The sequence below is a fragment of the Podarcis cretensis genome (assembly GCF_951804945.1).
Source record: "Podarcis cretensis genome assembly, chromosome: 3".
Lineage (NCBI taxonomy): Eukaryota > Metazoa > Chordata > Lepidosauria > Squamata > Lacertidae > Podarcis > Podarcis cretensis.
Genome location: NC_137172.1, coordinates 59,454,836 through 59,470,787, shown reverse-complemented (window position 1 = coordinate 59,470,787; position 15,952 = coordinate 59,454,836). Strand labels below are relative to the sequence as shown.

Genomic DNA, 15,952 nt, shown 5'->3' with positions numbered 1-15,952 from the left:
CCCGTCTTCCAACTCTGAATTACAACTTAGTGATAGTGATTTCATTTGTAGAGTAATTTCATATTAGTAATGACTCATTATTTCCCTTCTAACTTTGCTAGCTATAATTTACATAGTTTGTAATGAAAATGTGCATTAAGTCATCTAGAAATCTGGATTTCAATGGAAATATCAGAAACTGCAAATTTCATTAGAAGGGTTTTGCAAATTACTGCTACTTTTTAACCTTTTCTAGCAGCAGCCAATGCACCACAGCAGGGTTCTCCAACCTGGTATCTTCCAGAAGTGTTGGACTGGGTGGATGAGGGTGATGGAGATGCAGTCTAAAACATCTGCAGGGCACCAAGTTGGAGAACACTACACAAGAGGAAGCCTGATAGCAGTTCGAGACAAAATAAGAAATGAGTTTGGGAGATCATGTAAATAACAGCTTTTTGTAAGAAAAAGTCAAGGTTGTATGGAAATACTTGACAATATGGAAGGACCATTGTTTACTAGGGAATAAGTGCCATTGAGGTCAGATGAATTTCCATATAAGCACAGGTGAAACTACTCATAACTAGATATGCTTACAAAGTTCTTCAAACTTAGGCTTGGGTATAAGCTGTGGGAGGCTTGTAAAGATCACCTATAATGAAGCTCTGAAATTATCCTCCAACTCAAAAAGATATCTTGGCTCTTCCCAACAGATTCCAAAACATACTCCACCCACCCTTACCTCTACAACTTCAGCAGAAGCAGCACATTTCTCTCTCCACCGCCCTTTGTTTTCTGGATATGCTGTGTCAGGGTGTAAAGCCCAAAAAACTATATAGAATACAGTTCAAGGGTTGCTTGTGAATCCTGGATTTTATTTTAATTTAAATTTGAAAAAAGAATACTGAAAACATAATAAAACACGCACAACTGTTTTAGTCATATCTGCAGGTGCAGGTTAGGTCCATTACGGCCATGTGATCCGCTGCCTAGCACATCAAGTTGCTGCAATTTTTCCCAGTAATCGACTCTCACCCCTACTCCCTTCTTCCACTATGTCCTCTCAGGCCTCTCAGTACTCCTGCATTATCTGCTGCTGAAAACAACTCATGGCTCTTACATAAAGATGTCTTTTTAGTATGCTGCTGGGTATTTTGGTAAGACAGAAGTGAGGTTATTAGCACTGTTCTTTGTGTAAGTTATGCCTTCTTACTTCCTCTCTTTCCTTTCTCTACTCCAGGTAACAGTGACCAGTCAGGTTCTCAGGAGAAACTCCTCATAGATGGTCAGGGCTTAAGTGGATGTTCTCCCCGGGATTCAGGCTGCTATGAAAGCAGTGAAAACCTGGAGAATGGTAACAATTGATCTATATCCATATCAAAAAGCATGCCAGATTTGTTAAAGGGGCCACAGGGCACTCTTGTGGCTGAGAAAAGCAATCATGCAAACTCTTTGGCTCTGCTTTTGCTCTCTATAATTTAACGGCGGACTTGTGTGTGGCCTTGTTTTCCCATCCCTACATACTTATTTAGTGAATCTTACATTGTCAGTCGAAGCACAGTTTCAAGGCAGTGAGCAAAACGTGCTTCCCTCCCAGCAGTGTTTTTCAGCATTATCTTTCATATTACTGCTTTTTCATGTCAAGAGAGAGAATAAAGAGCACTGCCTCCAGATCAGTTTGATGCCACACTCATTTTATTTGCTGGAGGACATTTACTTCTGTGATACAAAAGAATAACAAGGGAGTGCTGTGAATGAGGAACTAGCTCACACACTTACAGGGACTGAAGAATGTTTATTATCAAAGATTCTATTTTTGTATTGATTGTCTGCCTTTGCTCATATACCTGTCTTAAGGCTAGATGTTAATTGCATTAACATTAAAGAGCGTTGGGGGGTCCTCAATCTGGGATTGGGACCAGGCCTTTACTATTCTCCCTCAATGCCGCAGTTCAGATTAAATCCCCCTCTCTACTTGAAGCTACCATGAGCTCTCAGAAGAAAGCTGACATTGGGACCCATATAAGCTTCTCTCCAGTGGAGAGTAGCAGCTAGAAGAGACACGTTACACAAAAATATTCCCAGCCTCTGTAATAAAGATTTATATAGAGTTACTTCTTTGCAGAAGGATAGCAGTCCTCCTTGCTCTCCTAGCATCCTGGTTCCCAAGTTGTTTATTTTTTCATTTCTTCCCAATCCATGTTACCAGATGATGACCAGTTTTCACAATCTTTTCATGTCACTTCTGCTATAAGTTCAGGATGAAGTGTTTTCTGACTCCTGTGGATGTTATGTAAGGAGCGCAGGCATGGTGCACAGAAACAATGGTGATGGATATATTGGATCTTTGCAGCTGAATTGCTTGCCATGATAAGCACTGCTTCTGAAGCAGTGCGAAGTAATATTGGGGGGGGGGCTGCTGTGGAGTCTCTGACTCTTTTCTAAGGACTGCTGTACTCCTCAAGCAATGAGCAGACATTGGTGAACTCGCATGCCATGAATACTAGGGTTTGTTTTAAATCTGGAGGAACCCTAACAAAATCCTGGACATCTTTCTGATATTAAAAGTTGATTTTCCCTCAACTGTGACATGTCCTTTGCCATAACCTTCTTGTAAAATCCATATTAGACACTTCCTTGTAAGCAGGTCTCACATGCAACAGCATACTTAAGTAAGCCCCATTTCTGAGTGGTGCCTTACTCAAGAGGCCAACTTATGTGGGGTTCCATGAGGCTGCCACGCAATATTGCAAATATGGACATGTAACACCAGAAAGGAATAACCCAGTTAATTTTGCCCTCATACAAGTATCAATGCTTCTCCCATTCTCTGCTCTTTAATGCAAAAATTTTGTAATGAGCGCAGGCTTTTTCAATGAAAAAGGTGTTGGGAGCCTAGATTGAAAACTATTTTGGAAACCTTTGGAAACTTTGAAAACAGCCATTTACTGTTAGGAAATAGCATCCACTTTCTTCATGACCACCACCAGCTTCTAAAGCTTTCTGATTATTCTTTATAGCAAGAAAAAAACAAGGGAGATGCAGTGTTCTATTTTAGATTAAAAATTTTCTTTCTTTCTGCCTGTGCTTTGAGACTTCTGAAGACATTGTGTTCTGCACTGAATGTGAATTCTATGCAGATTCAAAGCAGTCAACTGTGTATTATTCAATGCCAAAGTTTAGCATTTTGAAGATAAAGCTCTAAATTGTACATGCATTGAATGAAACATCCATTCCTTTAAAAGAAGAACTTTAACTTTGTAGGGTAGTGTATTCTTACCTCTAGGGTCCTTGGGCTCCACAAGGTTCCCTGATTAAAGGATTCATGTAGACAGACTTCAGATGATCCAGAAAAACCTATTTTCTGAACTGAAGTCACATGAATAAATGAAGATGAAATGAAATAAATTATGACACAAGAAAATACTGTGCAAATAAAAAGCAGGTTTGTAGCCCATATTTACTTTTGGGCTAATAGACCTTATAATGAGGCTAACTCAGCACAGTAGAGTGGTTAGAGGTCAAGTTTGAGACAACATGGTTTATGTTTATTACTTATGTTATCAGTGCTGCTTCCTTGACTAGTGACACATGTTGGTGTTATAAATAAGTTATAATACAGTGTGACATTGCATTTAATTTAAGCAAATGACAAGACAGCATACCACTATTGTTTGGTTTATAGAAAATCAATGACATACATATTTTAAACAGAGTCCTCATAACAAGTTGTCTTAACAAAGGATCACAGGACAGTGTAAACATCCCATGCTACTCTTGGTTTGGTTTAGTTTTTATGTGTTTTTCTCATGAAGTTCTATTTTATTTGTACAGCAAAATCCAGTAGAAATGATATATTTAAACCTTTCTTTTGCACATTACTTCCACAAGTCATAAATATTTGTCCTCTTTTTGTTTCAGCTAAAACTCGAAAGCCTTGTGTCTTACCCTCAAAGTTGGCTTCTGAATACAGTTTTAAAGATTTCCACAGAAATCCACGGGCAAATTATCCAACCCTGCCCTTAACTAAATCAATAGATGTCCCTCAGCAAGGAGAGAAGACACAGTTCACTTGTACAAATCATGTTCTGAAAAGCTGCCTCAAGCCCCCAGCAATCACCGTCCTCAAGAAGAACCGCAGAAGTTTACCAGTTGGTATCTGTCGGAGCTGTGAGACTCTAGAAGGCGCTCAGAAGGTTCACATGTGGCCAAGATCTCATTCTCTTGGTGACCTTCATGGAGAAGCTGGCCCCGACTCTGCAAAGAAGCTGGATGTTTTCCCTCAAGGCGCACTGGATTTAACAAACATGCCAACTGGCTCTGGAGGTATGCACATGGCAGAACAGTTGATGGCTGAGCAGAGCAAAGCAGGTGTGGATTCTCTTAAGGGGAAAGCAAAGGAACTGCACTTCTCTGCAACCATTCCTTCCAGTGGAACATTCCCACTGTTTCTGCCTCAGAATTGCGGAGTTCATTCATCTTCACTTTCCCGTGGTGTAACTTGGACTACTTTTGAAAACTTCAAAAAGACCACGCATGATCTTGGAAGGGCCAATCATTCTCCCTTCCCCAAGGAAGCTGATCAGAAGGGCACGGGTGAGACAAGAGCACAGCCAAAAACATCTTCACAGCCACCACCAGTCCCTGTCAAAAAAAGCAGAGAACGCCTTTCTAATGGACACTGTCACCTCCCCTCAGCCCTTTCTTGTCCAGATGTGCCATCCTTGCCAGCGAAAAAGAGCCTCCAGCCTGGCTCCTCCGATTCCAATGTGCTGACTGTGTGTAGATCATCTCCTGGGCAGGAGCCCAGTAGTCCTTCAGGCGTACGACCTCCTTGGTTTTCAGATCTTCCAGAGACTGCTACTGTCCAGCAACATGTGCTAAAACTTGATCCTTTGTCAGTGAGAAAAATCTCTTCTAATAGAGGACTGGATCTGGAAATGTTGATAGAAAACAAGCTGCAATCTGAAGATATTGATCTCACAGAAGACCCATATTCTGACAAGGTACAGTGTGAGGAGGCTGAGAAATGTTTAATCTGTTCATATTTGCGTTGTTTCCTTCCCCACTTGAGTGTTGGAGCTGTTCCTTAAAAATGGCCTTAAACTGGCAATTAAAATGAAAGATATATTAGACTAAACATTCTTAAAACTTTTCATACATTTCAGACACAGTGTGAAGCAATCTTAAATGGCTCCATGTGTATACCATGCAGATTTGGCATTCAACAATTCGCTTTTCATTTTAGGTGCTTGTTTCATCCATGTGATTAGCCACTGCATGTAAAACAATTCAGTATTTGAAGTAGTCTCCCCTATGGTGGTCATATGCACATTGGCTCTTAGAGCTCTCAGCTCTGTAACATTATATAATAAATTACTGAATAATGTCAGTATTAATGTTAGTAGCATATAAAAAGCAGCCTCTGCCATGTGGCAACAAGGCCTGAAATGTTCATTTGTCCATTATTTGACTTGGGCACAGCCAAGCAAAAGTTAAGGATATTTCAGTTGTATTAAATTTAGACTTAATAATGTAGAACTCAACAGGTCTTTTAAAGTGGTTGACTTCAGAGAGCACTTTTTCTGAGTTATCAGCCATAGTTCTCAAACAAAGTAGCATATCGAGTTATACTTTCCCAAAAATTTTAATAAACCTTTATAAGGAATATATATTTGAGATTTAAGACTCACAACCTCCTCTCTACAAATCATTGAAGTAAATGAACAAATCTCGTAAAGGTAATTTTCTGTGCAACTGAAGAAAGAACACACTTAAACCTATTATACAGTGGTGCCTCGCAAGACGAAAAGAATCCGTTCCGCGAGTCTCTTCGTCTAGTGGTTTTTTTGTCTTGCGAAGCAACCCTATTAGCGGATTAGCGCTATTAGCGGCAAAGCGGCTATTAGCAGCTTAGCAGCTTAGAAAAAGGGGGGGAAAGCGAAAAAAATCGCAAGACTCGCAAGACGTTTTCGTCTTGCGAAGCAAGCCCACAGAGAAATTCGTCTTGCGAAGTGCCTCGAAAAACGGAAAACCCTTTCGTCTAGCGGGTTTTTCATCTTGCGAGGCATTCGTCTTGCGGGGCACCACTGTAGTTTCTTAATGCAAAGGGGCCAACCATTTTGTTATTATTATGTGAAGAGACACATTGATTAACTTGAACCCCCCTGCCTTTATCACTCATCTCTGGCTGCAGCATGGCCGCTGTGGGATTCCTGAACTTTTGGTACAAAGGTACTCTGAAGACTTAGAGCACGCTGTAAAGGATGTTGCTACAAACCTAGACCAGATTCGGGTGAAGCAGCTGAGGAAGCAACACCGCATGGCGGTAAGTCTACATTCAGTGATCTAGTTCCAAGGAATGGGAAATGAAAGCTAAACAGCATGGAGTTCTGGGGCTTTAGCACGTCTGATTGCAGGTTGGAGAAACTATTTGTGAATGATCTACATTTTAAAAGAAAAACAAATAAGATTCTAGCCTTGGCTTCTTAATTTTTCATATGCAAAGAATTTTTGATGCTGTTTCTATTGCTGATGAGACATTGCTGATTTTCTGCCAGTAAGAAAGGATTATATGAGTTAACACCACAAGTGATGGCCATGAAATATGGAAACCCAGAGGAACATTCAAGTTAAACAGTGTACATTATAGTTGCTGCTGCTGCCAATGAAGCTGGATTTGTGAACTTGCATGATTTTGATTGAGGAACTGTAGCAGCAGAAAAGAAATTGGGGGGGGGGAGGAAAGAAAATGTGTATTTTGAGTAGGCCTGGGCGATGATGTATCAATACATCGCCCAGGACAGGTATGAGGGCCAGAGTGCAATGGCTACTTCACCTGGCAGTATATCGCAGAGGAAACAGCAGCCGCTCTGGCCCTCATAGCTCTAGCAGGTGGTATATTTAGACCACTCTGCTGAGGGGACGCAGCCGTCCGTCCTCAGTGGAGCAGTTTAATGAAGCCACCCACCTCTGCCTCAGCCCCACAGGGCGGGCCACCTCTTCGGGAGAAAGAGGTAGCCCACCTCTGCCAGGCAGAGGCAGTCCTGCAAACAGAGTCTGACAGGCTCCATGCACTTGGCTATCGCTGCCTTTGCTGGGGGAGGGCATGCGGGCTGCGTCTTTCCTCCTGGGTGGTCAGTCACCCTAGGAGTAAGGATGCAGCACGCCTGCTTGGACGAAGGCAGCCATGCGCCTTTGAGAGAACCCCCACCCCCCGCTCACCTCAGTAGCTTGTTCCCTCCACACCCAGAGGGAGGAACAAACTGCATTAGCCCTGCAAGGCACTGAGTGAAACCACCTCATCTCCCTTGGTTGCAATTTCAGCCCAACTCCAATGCAGCTTGTTCCTCCCTCCGTTTCACCATTGTGGTATATCATCAGATCGCAGTGTTTGGCTGGTGATACATCGCAATGTTGAAAAGTTGACATTGCACAGCCCCAATTTTGAGGTGACTAAGCAAGATAGTATCTAGTAAATGGTACTGCTAAGCTAAAGGACTGCTTCAAAATGCCCAGATATCTGCTTCACAATATAGCATTACAGATACCTCTTGGAAGTAAGCCCCATGTTACAGTTTTTTTAAAAAAGAAAAAGTCAACCAGTTGGTTATATTGCATTTTCTCTTGCTACAGATTCCAAGTGGAGGCCTCACTGAAATCTGTCGAAAACCTGTGTCCCCCGGCCATATCACTTCCATAGCCGACTGGCTGGTTTCTATTGGCCTTCCGATGTACTCAAGCTCCTTCATGGCTGCAGGAATTGATGACCTAAGCAAAGTGCCTTCTCTGTCAAAAACATCACTTCATGAGGCTGGCATCACAGAGGAGAGGCACATAAGCAAGCTTTTGGCAGCAGCAAGACTACTCAGTACCCTCAACCCAGAGACAATATAACACACTCTGAAACATAGCATCTGCCAGTTGGAAAAGCCAGAGTTTCCTACCATGTCAATTTCATCTTTAATTTCTCCAGAAAGCTCTTTGGCATCAGGCAATGGAGGTCTTTGGGAAGACGTTGAGGCCCTTGTGTTTCTCTGTCAACGATTCACAAAGGAGAATATAAGAAGTTGTTTTGAGAGGGAAATGGTGCTTTCTGATTACCCCTTAAAGAAAAGGCACAGTTATGTTAATTTCTTAAAGACTGAGGCTGGCTTCGACCCATTTCAGAATATGCATGTCCATTACAAAAAAGGGAACTTTACATCAACTTTTAAGCCCCAGGAACTTGGAGGAGTAGAGTTGGGGCTGCTCATTTGTTAAAGTGCAGCTCATTGATAAATCATGGATCTACAGTCCTAAGCAAACAAACACCCCAGGGGGTGTTTTTACAAGTAAAAATCTTAAACATTACATCTCTTCATAGTAGCTTATGTTTATCCTTTTCAATCCACCAATTCGTTTTACATAAATAAATAAAACTCCTTCCTGTGTTTGGTGGGTTTTTTTCAGGTTTCTGAGCCTCTAGGTAGGCCAAAGATCCTCAATGGATTTAGTTTTATTGTGGATCTCCTTTTATGCCAGTGCAATTTCCAAGACCAACTCAGAAAATTCCTTATTTGTATAGAATTAAAGTCATTTTTATAACTGCTTCTTTAGCACTCAGCTTTTTATTTGCCTTAAAATGCTTTTGAGCAGTTCACTTACAGCATTCGTGTTTCAGAGGCATTTCATTGTTGTCACTATTATTTGGCACCTGACAGGTTTGTGTCTTATAGCTGTTATTGTAGATTGTAACATCTGTTTTGTAAAGTTTTCTTTTTGAAGTCAGATTTTGGTTCTCAGGCTAACAACTTGTTTATGGCAGTTCGTATGCTGGTATTACTAAAAGGCTAAAATATATTTTGCCTTGTGTATGTACATATATAATTATAAAAAAAAGGTTTTTCATGTTACTTGCAATTTGGTGTACTGTATTATATTGTCAGTTGAAATGCTGCAGCTTTGACTTGGTATCCTGACCATATCAATGAAAACATTGGTCTCTGAAAAAACGAAAGGTTATCCAGGGAAGTAAATTAACTGATAAGAAAATTGTGTGTCTGACACAGTACCAGAACAAGAAACACATTCCATTGTATTGATGGGGAAAACAAACTTTAAGCTGTCATTCTTGCAAGAAGTAAATATAATACCTCTATTATTGGGTGTTAAAATGACAATTAGAGTAAAAGCCATCTGGTTGGCACTGTGCGAACAGGCTGCTAAACTAGATGAGCCTTTATTCTGATCCAGCAGGGCTCTACTTAGGTTCACCTGGGATGCTGAAACAGCTTGTTCTTTCTTCCCCATGTTCTTGTTTTCTAAAACTATTAAACAATGCAGTGTAGAATCTCTTACTCCCTTCTGTGAATATAGATGAAGTTTATTTTTGTACATGGCCAGACATTTTGTATACCAAATAAGCTCAGCTTGAGTTCTAATGTATCTAGATTATTCTTTAGCATCCATTAACAAGCTAAAATTGTAGAGGCTTCTCAGGATAAATAACAGCAAGTAAACTGGAAGATGAATTGGAAACGCAGATCTGGTTCAAAGCTCCTTTGTAATTTTACGCAAGTCTCGTCTCTTCTCTAACTCACTTGCTTTGTCCTGCCTCTGAAAAGAAAGTAGTTTATACAACTTCTTGAAGCACATTCAACCTTAAGAGGAAAGTTGGGTCACAAAGGCACACAGCCTTCCCCAAAAGTGTTTTTGACTTGTTTTGCTTTTAGCTTTAAAAAAATACATCATTATAAAGTAGTTTAAACCGAGGTATCCAAAGCTGCTCTGGATTTTCTTTCCTTTGATGAGACATAAGGAAGAGAGACGCTTTAACAGGATGGCTGTAGAGAATGTGAGACAGTTGAATGTGTGGCCGGGGCCGAGGGAGGTTAGTAAGTTAACAAATTGACAAAAGCAGTTGTTAAGGCTTTAATCCTAAATAAACTTGTTTAAAAGTGCATCCATTAAAGTACATGGAACAAGCTTCCAAAAGTGTTGAAGTACACAAAAAGTTTCATTTTCTGAAAAGGTTTTCACTTGGGGCCTAATACCATGGGTCTGAAAGATACCAGCATAGGTTAGCTTCCACATGATGAGCACAAGCCAGTTGAAGTTAGCTCTTTGAAACTAGAGCATTCAAGCAATGAAAAGGGACTTCAGGGTGCTTCAATTTAACTGAATCATGTCCAGTATTTAAGCTTAGTATGCTGGGCTATGTAATATGGATACAGCTGTCCTCCATGCAATCATGTTAATATGGACAGTGTAGTTTAAAAGTACCGTAAATACTTCCAGTATCCATACACAGACAATGACACATTGCTTTCAGGTCCACTTTCCATTTAAGTAGATTTACAGACTAAACCTGTGGATGTTGACCATAATACATTTGAAGCAATAAGACTGCTTTTGCAATAGACTAATATGACCCTTTCTACCAGCATAGATATAAATATGGGCAAAACAGATCACATGGTGCATGGGAAGTGAGGCTTCATATAAAGAGGATTTAACATATTCTTCCTCCCTCACTATTACTGGCCCCCCAAATTATGCTATCTCCAGAAAAGTGCCTTGCACCTGCAACTGTCTGTAGTGGCAAGTAATTGTGCACATTAAGCAGTCACTAAAATAAGTCATTTCTCACATTACATGTCAGTTGATTCATGTGGACCAAGTAGAAACATTCCTTGGTGGCAACATGTATTGTCTGTCTCCAAGACTGTCATATGCAATGCTAATTCCCAGATGCCCATTTTTGGTAGGGGTGTGCTTTACAATAATATTTTCACACAGTAAAAAACGTAACATAGCAAGTGGCCCCTTTGACTTCTGACTGTCAAGGACCTTAAAGGTATATGTAAATGTACCCCTGACCATTAGGTCCAGTCGCGGACGACCCTGGGGTTGCAGCGCTCATCTCGCTCTATAGGCCAAGGGAGCCGGCGTTTGTCCGCCGACAGCTTCTGGGTCATGTGGACAGCATGACTAAGCCGCTTCTGGCGAACCGGAGCAGCACACAGAAACGCCGTTTACTTTCCTGCTGGAGCGGTACCTATTTATCTACTTGCACTTGATGTGCCTTCGAACTGTTAGGTAGGAAGGAGCTGGGACCGAACAATGGGAGCTCACCCTGTTGCAGGGATTCAAACCGCTGACCTTCTGATTGGCAAGCCCTACGCTATGTGGTTTAGACCACAGTTCCACCCATGTCAAGGACCTTAGGACCCCCAAAATGTACCGCTTCCAACAAATCTGTTCAATGTATTTTGATGTGCACACAGCTGCCACACTTGGAAACAGTGTTCCATTTATTAAATGGAGAAAGTAGATCGTGGACATTCATTTACATTTACAAATGTGTTACTGGAATTGAAGTTAATGAAGCAATACACAAAGTACATCAGAGCACATGTGGTACACTGAATTTGGGTCATATGATTGCAAATACATGTGGTATGACCAACAGGATTTTCATTTAGGTGTTAGGTTGTGTTTTAAAACAAATATTTAAAAAATGAGTACCTTGCAATATTTATCCTTCTGAATCGGGGGCACGTATGTGAGATGTGGCCTGCATCAGGTTTCCATCTCCTCCGCAGTTCCTCTGCACCCTCAACAGCAAGCTGCTGGTGGAGACTTTCCCTGCTGGAGCCTGTGAAAGGAAAGCATAGCCCTGAGAAGTGTGTGAACAGAGGTATTAGTTGCATGGGAAAATGTGGGTGGGTTAGTGTGAATGGGGTGTCACCCCTCCATAGGCCCGTATGCAACCCCTGACCTCTGTCCCCTGACAGAATGCAGCCCTCACCTCAAAGTTTTTTCTCCTTTTCTAGATACACCCTCAAAAGGCAATTGCTTTTTAAAAGAGCAAATTGAGCAAAGGAAAGAAGCCAACAACACCTGTTCTTTTAAACAACAAACACAATCTAAATTTGTTAGGCTACAGAAGCTGCCTTACTGGTTCAAACTTGAATGAAAGGAAAGGGAAAAACCAGTGTTCACTCTTATCGAAAGCATTGTATACATTAATATCCCTAAGCTATGTTAGGAATGGAACAATGATGATTGCTTAAACTGAATGACAAAGGGGTAGAACTTCTATGCCTGTTTACAAATCCAGTGCAAATTTTCCTGATTTTTAAAATATATACATTGCTTTTAAATGTTTTTACAATTTGTTCATCCTTGAGTTAGACTTTTGCTTACAGATTATTTTAGTTTATTGTTGATTTAGCAGTTGACCATTTCAACAGTATATATATTGATCCTGGGAAAGCCTTAAAAAGTTAGGTACCTCTTAAACATTATGTACAGCAATGAACTCACTGTAAACAATAGCATGTTATTTACCACCATCTCCTTACATGCAGGGTTCCAGGTAAATGTTGGATTGGAGACTGTCAAAATACACAAAGCCAGAAATATGTGCCAATTCAATTTGTCTCTAGACATACAGGGCCACTTAAGTCTCCATGTCATACTGTTTTAGTTGGCATCAAATCATAACGTTAGCAAGGTAAGGCCTGATGGTCTAAAGACTTGTAATTGTAAACTTGGCTTTGGTGCAAGTGGAAACTCTGGAAATAAGATCTGGAGCACAAATCCTTATTAACCCTTTTCACACAGATCTAAGTGCAGGAATAAAGGTCAATTCACCAAGTCATGGCTGTACATCTGTATTGTATTATTTTTAGTCTAAACGCATTGACTCCAAGCTAACTTTTACTCATACTCAAGACCTCTTTTTGGAAAATGAAAACTTTAAACAAGTTATGTAACAACTAACAAATGTTGCACTTTCTGTATATGAATCAATATTTAAATAACTTATTTTTCTCCATTTGCTGTTCTTAAATAATGTAAGTAGCTGTAATATACCAGTACCAATAAGTCTTTGCAGTTTGCTTCAACCTGAAAAAGCGGTGTATAATAAAAAATGAGAGAAAATGAGGAGGGGGAAAAAATCTTACGAATTTGTAAATATTACTGTGCTCTGTTACATTTAGCAAAAAGAGTAAACAAAAGGAATTTTCTGTGTATGAAAACTTCTCTATAATTATGACTTATTGTTCATAGGAAAATAAATAAATTCTCTCAAGCTCATGTATCTTCTTTGTTAGTGTTAGTAATTTTTATTATAAAAGCTGAATTAGGATCAGTAAGGTGCAAAGTTGCTTGGGAAAGGGTAGGGAAGCTGTTTCAACCTAAGGATCACATGCCCTCCTAACAAACCATCGGGGGAGCATGCTAGTGGTAGTTCCAGAAGGAAAAAGTGGGTGGAGCAACAAATGTTAATTTACTCACTCATTCCTCTCTGTCCACCATCCAGACAACAAAGAGGAATAGGAGGCTGCAAAGCAGCTCCAAGCGAGGGGAGTGGCCTTGGGAGATTTCCATGGACAGGTAAAGAGGAATGGAGGGCTTCATTGAGTTTTGGGGGACAGAGTTTTCCTATCCGCGCAATAGGGTTTAGCAAAGAGCATTGCTGAATCTGCAGGGGCTGAACATGAGCAGGGAAGTCATGAATATCAGCTGTTGATTCTTTCCTGATCTCCAATGTTCCTTCTGTGGCTTTGGAGATTACAGAAATGTCTTCAACTGGCATTCATGGATTTACATGTTACTTGAATTTATTTATTTCTGTTTAGGTTGTCCATTGACCACAGTCCTCTGGGCCATTTATCAATATTTAAAAGCTACAAAAATTACTTTTGACCCAGGAAGCATGTTTGCCCATAATGCTAGAAATGTGAAAAAGTCTTGCAAAGAAAGAGAAGGGCTGGAGCAAATTGTTTAGAAATTATTTATTATTTGACCGTGGTGATGACAATCAAATATGCAGGCTTGCATTGCTAGTTCAGGCTTGGAATCATTGTAAGAGTTCACATTCACTTCAAACTGCTTTTCCCCATCCCTGCCAAATTAACAGTCAACTACCTCCACTAGGCTGCCTGGGCCCAGCCATCTGACTATATTATTGCTGTGACTCCCAAACTGAGGATTAAAACTCACTGGTGTGTGATAAATTATCTCTTATTAACTCAGGCCAAAAGCATATTAGGTCTAGCATCCTCTTTCCTACAGTGGACAAATGGATGTTTTTGCTAGCTGACCCACTGGTTTAATCTTTTTGTCTGCTGACATACCTCTGGGTAACCAGTTCATAATAAAAAATACACTATTTATAGAAATGGAAGATTTTTAAAAAGCAAATGGTAGAAATATTCCACAGAATAAAAATTGCCCCAAGTATCCTGAACGTCCAATGCGGCTTCAACTTGAGTGCAGAAAGCTCCTGCAGTCAATCGGAAGCTGTGCCTTGGTTTTTGAACGGAGTCCAATGGACTCCTGGAACAGATTAAGTTCGAGAACCAAGGTACCATTGTAGCTGGTAAGCAGCTGGTTCAAGACTACTGCTCTCATTTGTTTGGTGACCAGGCTGAATGTGTAAGTCCATCAACTACAGTTTTAAAAAATCTCTCTTGGAAATTATCCTGGGCAGTTGCATCATAAACTCTTATTCAAAGAATGAACATGCAGAAGTCTACATAAGGTGTTCATAGCTACATAGTAAAATTAGATTTCGTTTTGCTGTCAACACTGACTCTGTAGGTTGTTCCACAAGAGGGCACTGTTCTGCTAACTAGAAATAGGACACTGGGCTTTTCCTGCAAGAATTGTGATGAGTTATGATACAGCAACAGGCTGTTTCCAAGTTACTTTTGAGTAACAAAATAGAAATAAAAACAAAAGCAACATGACAGCGACAGCAATTGCTCTTATACATTCCTTTAACTGGAAAGAATTATGCCTTCCAAATGGCTGCAGCCTGTCATATTTTGGAGTCAAGCACAAATCCTAGAAGTATTCTTATTTCCTCTATGTGTATGCACATGTGCACATACGAAGATCAAATCCAAGTTACTAGTGAAGAATGACATTCACATTCCAAAAATACAGAAACCACTTCCTGAACGCCATCTGCAAACCATTCAGTTCCAAAAGACAGATAACACAGCAAATCCTCAGTCAAAAATTGACAATGTTCTATTTTCCAAAGGGTAGAAATTACCCTATTGCTTTAAATCTTTTTAATATATACCTGCCTTATGTCTATGAAAGTCATGCTTGGTTTCACTCAAAACAAGCCATGATTGGTGAGTCAAGAACAAACCTTGGATTCACATCATGCTTTGAGTGAAACAAGTCATGATCCCTGGTTCAGACATAACATTAAGCCAAGAGTCATGGTTTGTTGCTCTCACTAGGCAAGCAGCAAAACACCAACAATGTTCATGTTCATGGTAAACTATGATATAACCATGACATGTGAACACAGCCAATATGTTCCTCATTCACATGAAATGAACAACAATATTAATTGGGCTGGGTTTCTTCCCTGCAACTTCTATATGATGTGGCTGGTTTTTGTTTTTAATCTGCTAATGGAACATAATCTGCATAGCTTGAAAACCTCAAATTGCTATGGAAAGACATCATTGGTTCAGGATCTGCAGATGCTCAGATTTACTGCAGCTATTACTGTAAGCTTCTTTAAAAGCCTTTGCTCTGTGGTTTACTAGGGCTCCAGCCTGCCCAGTTTCCTCCAGTCTACTCCAACCAGCAGTTGCTTTACGCCATGTATCAAGCGGACCATCACAAAACCAGTATTCAGAAAGTTCATGCAATTTCAAATTCTATACTATATCACAAACTAAACGATGCTCGTACTTATCACTCCCCCCACCCCAATCTCCAAATTGTACATAGTGGTCTCAGATGCAACAAAGCTTTAAAGAAAACAATAATCTCTTGAGATAAATTCTTTGGGTTATATCTAATGAAGCTGTCCTGTTGGTGCAAAGACTTCCGCCTGTGCAATGAGGTGTCCCCTCCCTCAACTCTCCCTGCCCTGCCCAATCTGTTCTGGGGGTTTCTCCAGCCCTTTGGAGCAGACGGGGTATAGGGAGAATAAGTCCCATTGCACTGGCAG

At 40.5% G+C, this 15,952-nt stretch overlaps 1 protein-coding gene across 5 annotated transcripts in view; it reads left to right on the top strand.

Annotated features, from left to right (window-relative positions):
• The window catches only part of LOC307213538 (SAM and SH3 domain-containing protein 1-like), a 529,506-nt gene extending 516,449 nt beyond the window's left edge, over window positions 1–13,057 (top strand). For all 5 annotated transcript variants that reach the window (XM_079971495.1, XM_079971497.1, XM_079971498.1 and 2 more), the window contains exons 17-20: window positions 1,217–1,330; window positions 3,898–4,982; window positions 6,173–6,304; window positions 7,612–13,057. In XM_079971495.1, the coding sequence (XP_079827621.1) occupies window positions 1,217–1,330; window positions 3,898–4,982; window positions 6,173–6,304; window positions 7,612–7,872 (1,592 nt within the window). In that variant the 3' untranslated portion in view covers window positions 7,873–13,057. The remainder of the gene's footprint in view (window positions 1–1,216; window positions 1,331–3,897; window positions 4,983–6,172; window positions 6,305–7,611) is intronic.
• Window positions 13,058–15,952: the final 2,895 nt, after the last annotated feature.